Genomic DNA, 8,271 nt, shown 5'->3' with positions numbered 1-8,271 from the left:
AAGTACATCAAGATGAATGTTATTTGTTGTTGTTGACAGTTGTGTGTAGTGCGCTGCTGCAGAAGCATTCCTTTGTTTTCTTTAGGCTACATTTTCTTTGACAGGTGGATGAAAAGTGAACTGCTGGACTCATTTGACTGGAAACCAGGGGCTCCCTGTTGTGCTGCTGTTCTCTTTGACATACTTCAACTCTGTGTGTTCAGTCAGCTCTGAAGTTAATCATATTCAGTAATGTTTGACGTTTTAATGGTGGCCACATAGCTCTGTGTTGTTCTGCAACACAAATTCTTGAAAAAAACACATCAGTGACGTGAAAACAGATTGTATAGTCTGGTTGTTCCATGTTCTAACTGTGGTTTCTTCCTAAAACAGAAAACGCCTTCACCTCACGCACTAACACAGGGTGCTTGTATTAGATGTAGGTCAGACTTGGAAAAACTGGTTCATGTTGTAGGTGTGTCCAGTTAGTGTTCACGTCAGTGGTTGAACATACTGAATAGAGCATAGGCTTCAGACTGTGTGAACGTTTCTCTGGATGTACGTGTTACTTCACACCTCGTGAATGACAGCCGCCATAAACAGCAGGACATAGAGTGGTGGGAAGCCAACCTCAGCAGGACTGGATTTTGAAGAAAGTGTTGGGAATGTGCAGATGTTTTTAACTGAACCAATGATGGATCCACTGAGGACTTTCTCCCGTTCATGTTAAGGATTTTTTTTTCTCTATCAAACATCTCTGAATGTGAAGCGGCGTTTTTCTGCAGCTTTACAATACAGCACATGACATTTAAGAAGTTAGTTTGCGCCTCATTTACGCTGCCAGAAGCAAGCCTTGAGTGTTTCGACTTTGATGTGAGGACTCCAAGACAAATACAGGATATTTATTCAGGAATGCCTCGTGGGCTTACAGTAGGCGGGGATGTTGTAGCTGTCAGAGTGGCCTCTTTTCCCCTCTCCCTCCCTCTTCAGTAATGACTTTGTTCCTCTCTTCTCTGCCTGTTGCTTTTTTGCTGAAAAGAGGAGGGGCTGTCTCAGTAATCCTATACCTGCCCAATTCATGAATGCTACTGTAACTTGCTGAACTGCCTTGACAAGTGCAGGGGTTAAAACACATCAGCAGACCAAGGCTGACAGCTGTGGCTGCAGATATCTGCTGCCCGACCAAGAGGAGTTTTTGAGGAAGGAAAAGGAAGAGAAAAAATAGACACTCCACTAAAGAAAAGAGGGAGAAACCTGGCACAGCTTCAAATGTTTTCTTTGGAAGAATGACAGAAGTATCTGAGGGCTTCCTGCCATCCAACATGTCTTTAGAAGAGAGTGAGACGGATTGCTCTGAGGGACACGATGAGGTTATCCCGGGGCGCATTGCCAGCTCACCTCTGGATCCATTCCCAGCTAGGGACTTCAGAGTGAAGTTCAAAAAGATGCGCCACAAGCAGAGGCCCACCATTCTCGAAAGTAGGTACCGCTTTGACTCTGTCGAGCACCCGTAATTACCTCAAGAATTTAGTTTTTAATCTGGCAGAAATGTGTTTGATTGAAAATTGCTGTGCAGAGGCAAAACAAGAATGTCAGCTCTACCATCGCTTTGTGAAATGCCTCACCCCCCCTCTTGTATTTATCATACTCACCTGAAATCTGATGGCTTGTTAATAATGTAGTCCGACAGTGCAAGAGTATCATACTGTTTTTGATTTAATTTAGCTGAGCTCATTGTACCAAATCTGCTTTTGTATCTGACCTCACTTTCTTAAATGACTGTTAAGTTGTTGTCTTAAAGTACATAGGGACATGAGAGAATATGTGACCAAGAAAGAGAAGAAGAAACTAGAGTGGCCAGGGGTGGAGAGTAGGGGTAACAGGGAGTCAAGTGTTTAAGCCTGATAACCACAAAGATGGCTGACCTGCAGACATAGCTCACATTCCTTACCTTCACCAGAGCCTGATAATGCTTTTAATAGGGGCTTAATGTGTCCGAGCCGTCGTCCACCTAAAACCTATTTAAGGAAACATGTTCTGGAATGAGCAATGCTTTTCTGATGTACTCACCTGTTGCAAGTGTTGCTTCAAATATGCCGCTGGTGAAGCTGCCATTAAACAGACCTGCTAAGTTATTATGGAAGTATTACTGAAGCAGATTCCTGCTTAAGAAGTGACACGGATCCTATTCAGTGTGCCAGCAGACAGTCAGCTTTATGTCTAAATGTTTGGTCACATTTAGAGCTATCCAGATAAAGGTAGTCTGATATGTTCGCGTTATGCTCTCTTGGTTGTTGTAACATCATTTAACAATGAGTTTTCCTCTCTGGTATCTATTACTCTTTGATCTGCTTTGACAGTTTAGATGTCTGCCTGATGAATGGCTCTCTACTACAGTCAGTCACCTCAAATCTCTCTCAGAGACAGCTACATAAACAACTACTTCAATAATAGAACGTTTAGGGGATGCCTCCATTTGAACTTTTTAAGATTATTCAAGTCAGGAATTGCATAACCATTTTCCCTGAGGGCCTCTCGCTGGACAAGTCAGGCTAACCAGATTCTAACTGATGGATAGGTCAGGGAAGTGAACTGTTTCCTCAGTGTTTAAGGAAACCATTTGAGCTGACCATAATGAGCCAAGCAATTGCCCATAATTGGTCAAATGTGCACTGATAACATATCATATGCCCTATCAGTGTTTATGTTCAGTTTTTATCGAGATCTAAGATTTCTAAACATGCCCAAATCATATCTGAGAACATAGTCGCTTTGCATTTTCCTCAACTTTATCAGAACACATAATAGTTGTTTATAAAGAGTCTGTGCTCTTAGAATAAGACTGCACAATCTAGTTCAAATGCTGATATCGACTCGGTGTTAAGTGGATGTATGTTTGCTTTCAGAGGAAATATACTGGCAACATCTGTATATAAAATAAGCTATAATGTTCTATCAATAGATTTGATAAAGGCATGCTAAAAAGACACCACGGATGGATGCACCACTGAGTGTGTGAAGGGTATATCATACCAACTACAGTATATCATAATGTGTGTGAATTGTGTCACACACCACTTTACGTAAGCTTTTGGAGCTTCTCTCTTAATTTCACCGTTTCATTATGAGCCTCAAAGCTCAGTGTCCACATACTATCCAGTTGAAGGTGGTTATTCTTTGATTTAAAAAAATTCAAAACACAATTCTACTTCTGTTGTTATATGAAACAAACGAGTAGCCTTTCCCCTTTAATTCATATTTTGTATATTCTGTATTTGCATAACCGTCAGACTGTATACACATTGTCTCCAGTCATTTTTCCAAAGAAAGACTCCATTCCCTGGAGTGGTAATAATTTATGGCGTGACAAAATGAGTGAGTGTGTCACTGTGAGCAAGCGTAACAAGTTGCAAAAACAACCGTCATAAATGATGGCACAAGTCACAACAGCACTTTGTACATGGTGGTTTATTTAGCAATGCCACATTTAAAAAAACAAATTCACTGCTGTGGGCAGGAAGTTGGGATTATATACACAGAGGCACTGTAAAGAGCAGTCAGCAATACTGCCAGCAGGGTATAGTCAGGGCCTGAGCCCCTGCAATGTGTGTTTACTAAACAGTGCCGCCAGTGATGGCTTCTTCATCGCAGTGTGTGTTATGTAATGAAGGGCAAGTGGCTGTCGCTGGTTGGACAGACAGACTTCTGATAGGATTATCCTCAGAGCTCTGAGGGGCAGCGGAGGAAGGGGGGTTGGCAGGTGTGTTTACAGTCCATATGTTGATGACATGCATCTGATATTTACATAGCAAATGTTGGTTTGAATGGTTCCACATCCAGGAAAAAGCAACAAGGACATTTCTTTTTATAAAAATGCAGTCAGATGACTGAATCACATTTAACGGCATGAAAAAAAGAAAGGAGGAATTTTAACGTTTGACTGGAAAATATATAATGTAGATGGGTTTCATCACATTTTCAACATTGCTACAAAAAATTTGCTTATTTATTTATATTATGTTACACACAATACAGTTTTAAAGAGGAATGAATGATATTGGTTTATAATTCATTTTAATCAAAGTATTAAGCTGGCAGGTTTAAAATGAATTTACTTTTTCAAAGGACTACTTTTGGACTTCACAGCCAAAATAGGAATGCTTAATTTGTCACCTTGACCATTGGAACACTTTTCTCTATTTATTGATTCAAATAATGGCAATTTTTGGTGGAAATAAACCAGATTAAAGACATAAAAGGGTTAAAACCCAACAGTCAGCCCCTGATCCCATGCAGATCCCTTGTGTGCAGTTAATCCTGTCTGCTTGATGATCACTTTAGTGTTTTCTTCTTTTCACTGTCCTCACAGATGTCGCCTGTCACATGTATAAATCGTACTTCCCTCGTTGTCCATCTCCTCTGTCAGTGCTGCAGCCTGTCGGATGCTTCCTGTCACGCTGAAAGACGCACAAACCCAGCTCTGTCATCGTTAGCAGGGCCTGCACGCAGACAAACAGTAGTTATTATTAACTGCACTCTGCTAAGAGGATTGCTTCCTGCACTCTCAGCCTCCGCGCAGTTATTTAAAGGGAGCTTGCATTGCAGCCCACTGCCTGCCACAGCTTTAGAGGGAGAGAAAGAGAGAGAGAGATGTCGAGAGAGTGTGAAAGGAAGGAGAGAGCGAGGGCTGATAGCCAAGGACAGGACACAAGAGGAGGGGTGAAGCAGTGCTTGTGTGCTTCGCTCAGGGTCTCGTCAGCACGGCATTGAGTGCGTCACAGAGAGGTGACAGCAGGCACTACCTGCTGGTCCCAGCTCAGCTGCTGCCGCTGCTACTGTAGGGAAACCAAAAGTAGAGGGGGACAGTCAACGGGAAGCTGCAGCCATGGCCAGCCAGCAGGACTCAGGCTTCTTTGAAATCAGCATCAAGTCCTTGCTGAAATCGTGGAGCGGCAGTGAGTAGCAGTTCGTCTCTTGTTGTTGTGTTGTTTGTCCTCAGCTGACAGAGCTGAGTGGCTGTCTGAGGCTGCAGCTCTACTGGGATCCTGACTTTGGAGCCTCTTGTTCCTGTTGTGGTCTGACCGGGATGTGCTGTTGCTTGTTGCAGATAGAGCTGACTGTGTTTTAGTCTTCAGCTTGCCAGTTGCTGCAAAGTTGGAAGCGTTTTACTTTAAGCAACTGAGCACCACGCTCCACAAGGTTTTCAGTTGTCTCATGGCAACAGCCAGGGAGATACATCCAAGTATCCAGCAGTATCTAATAGCTAAGAAGAAGTTGCTCATTATACATGGGTGCACAACATTGTTGTACAGTTACTCCTCCTGTGATTAACCTGTGTACTGTTCTGTTCACTCTGCTAATGGTGATTCAGCAAGTCATCTCTCCTGCTTTACAATCTAGCCTTATATTACTTCAGTCTATGAGTCTCAGACAGTCTAAATAGCTCTTATGAGGTGCAAGGGCACAGTAATAGGATTAGTGGAGCTTCAGCTTTGTTTCTTATTCTGTCCAGAGTGTACAGCTCCACTGCCTCCCATTGTGGCCCGTGAGGATGAGATAGGACGCATCTCTGCATGTGATCATGGCATAATGCTGTTTTATGTAAGATATGAGTAGGCGGACTTTGCAGAAAAATTCTCTTTGAAAAAACAAACAAACAGGAAGGTGGAGAAATGGGTAGTCATACAAGGATTTGAGAACTACAGTAAGCTAATGATACACAGTCTGCAGTTTAGATTACAAATTACAATTTAGCGACTGTGGCTGCGAGGGAGTGCGGTCGTCTTTCAACCAGAAGGTTGTGGGTTCGATCCCAGCCCATGCAGTCAACATGTTGATGTATCCTTGGGCAAGATACTTAACCCTGAGTTGCTCCCGATGGCATGGCCAACGGTGTGTGAATGTTAGGTCCTGAGTAAGGTACACTGCTCTGTATGATTGGGTGTGAATGGGTGAATGACATGTAGTATGTAAAGCACTTTGAGGGGTCTTAAAGACTGGCTAAAGCACTATCAGTACAGTCCATTTACCATAAAGCCATATCTGACATGTTACAATACTTAAGATCTGAAGTAAGCTATTATGCTACATGTCTTCTGCAGCCTGAAGGGCCTTGCATATCTATAGAATCTGAATGAAAGGATTCTCAGTACCTTGGAACATGCTATGCTTGTCAACATTGAGCCATCTTCCGATGATGTTGCATAATCCTCCGAGTGCATCACTTTGCAGATAAATATACAGGCACTCATGATTGCACTTTATCAGTGGCAACCCACGGCTATGCGTTTAACATTTTTCATTTAATATGTGATCTCCTAATCTCATCCCTCTGCTCCCATGTACAAGAGCTGTTACGTAATGAATCACGAGATGGCAACAGGGACAATCTAGTTGATACAAATCTAACTTAAAACACCAAACATATGCACTTCCAGACATATTTATTGCTGGTATTGAATATGTATCTTTTAAATGTTGTATATATATAATAACTGATCAGGTTTTAATAAGTGCCTGAAAACGACAGTGTGTGTTTTCCTGCTGTCTGTTTGCACTCTGACCACGAAGTAAACAGAGTCAAGGTCCTTTAGACAGTGCTCTCTGGTGTGTCCAGCTCTAATAACACATTGACAACCAGCAGCACAGAACTGTCATTGTGCAGCAGCGGCACAGGAAGGCCGGTCCGCCATCAGCCAATCAGAGCAGGAGATGGGCTGCAGTGAGCCAGTAAGCTCAGCAGTGCTTCTCTGCCAGTCAGTCAATCATGTTGTTCTCCAGGTCTGTTATCTCTGTTATTACATGCTATCATGCCCATTTGTTTTGTCACATTTGACCAAGTTTTTGATTAATTTCCCACATTTTGGTCTGTTGTGCAATGTGATGCTCGTGCTCTTGTTTTGAAGAGCTTAAAATAGTTAATCAATGCTGAATGAAATCGCAAAAGAGTCCCTAACGTGTAGCAGCAAGAGACGGATGCTGGCGTTTTCATAAATGAGACGCTCTCTCACAGCAGGCGGCTGTTTCCAGCATGATGTCAGCCTGCTAAAACAGGACTGATGGTCAATAATTTGGGACTGACATTTTAATCTGCTTCCCGCAGAGGTCTGTAACCACTCTCTCACTCTAGTTTTGTTTATTTTGGGACACTCAAACTGTGAACTTGTGATAACGTTTTAGTTGAATGATGTTGTTGCTTCATTGGCACCAGCTGTTGACTCCTTTTTTGATAAATCTTTCAGGAAAAATATTGAAACTCCTGACAGCATTCCATAACCAATTTGAGTCATAGATTAAATGTGAGCTCTAGTGATTTATTCTGGAATATAGTTAATGTGGCACGTCTGGTTGTTAACAGGGATTCTGGTTGTTTCCTTTGACCTAAAACTTTATGACCCAAAACCTGACGACAACATTTTCCAGCTCATTACGTTACATGACGCAAACTCTTTTTCACTAAAGGCCATCTTTGTTGGAGCATCGAAGAAGAGTGCGCCTTTTATACCCAATCTTTAACTACGCAATATTAATACTGTACAGTGGTGGAGGAGACGATTTAGAGAGCAATGTTTTGCATTGGTCAAAGCATGTATTACCCATTCCTCTCCCACATAAATGCCGAGTCAATGTTTCTCACAGCAGCTGGACTACATACTCCCAAAGGGCTAGGTTGACACTGGAATTTCTGGTCCAATAAAGGAAGTCAGTGGTATCTAAATATCTAACCACTCTGTTCACAAACGACTGCTAAAGTGCTTGTTTACCCAGAGGCACAGTCTCTGTGGATGCATGTAGTGAACTGCATTCTTTCTTTTTTTACTTATGTGTATGTGTTTGATTGTGTGTGTGTAAGAGAGACACTTGTTAGCCTGTTTGCATTGTCCCCTCGGGAGCACCACCACGCTCAGGGTGTTTTCAGCATGGCAATGATGTAATGCACACTGTGCCCCAGCTCCTTGTTTGCAGAATCACATGTCCCGTCTGAGAGTCTTAGTACAGCGCCCACAGCAACAGACAGGGCAGAATATTCACACTGGTTGCTTTCTTTACCTCTTATTTTAAGCAATTGGCGTGGGAGTATTAAGATCTAACTCAATTTGAATGTATTTGTATCCACTAGGTTGTGCTCTGTAAAATATCCGTTACCTCAAATGTGTGCATGCAGACTTTTTTTTACCATTTACCTATAAATCTGATATTTGATTGACTTACTTGGATGACTACAGTGTCTTTAATTCTTCTAGAATCTAGAACATGCCTAAAGTTGAGTGTGCCGAAGCAGTGCATAATCAA

General features: G+C 42.3%; 1 protein-coding gene across 2 annotated transcripts in view; it reads left to right on the top strand.

Moving 5' to 3' along the window:
• Positions 1-1,092: 1,092 nt before the first annotated feature.
• Positions 1,093-8,271, top strand: part of frya (furry homolog a (Drosophila)) — a 47,905-nt gene continuing 40,726 nt past the window's right edge. Inside the window, exon 1 of one of the 2 annotated variants that reach the window (XM_071205119.1) lies at positions 1,093-1,458. In XM_071205119.1, the coding sequence (XP_071061220.1) occupies positions 1,266-1,458 (193 nt within the window). In that variant the 5' untranslated portion in view covers positions 1,093-1,265. Of the gene's footprint in view, positions 1,459-3,519; positions 4,935-8,271 lie in introns of those variants that run through there. The other variant, XM_034097169.2, reaches the window with a different exon arrangement.

The sequence above is a fragment of the Pseudochaenichthys georgianus genome, chromosome 13, assembly GCF_902827115.2.
Source record: "Pseudochaenichthys georgianus chromosome 13, fPseGeo1.2, whole genome shotgun sequence".
In the NCBI taxonomy this organism is placed as follows: Eukaryota; Metazoa; Chordata; class Actinopteri; order Perciformes; family Channichthyidae; genus Pseudochaenichthys; species Pseudochaenichthys georgianus.
The sequence above is the reverse complement of the archived record's forward strand: the minus strand, read 5'-3'. Positions and strand labels throughout refer to the sequence as shown.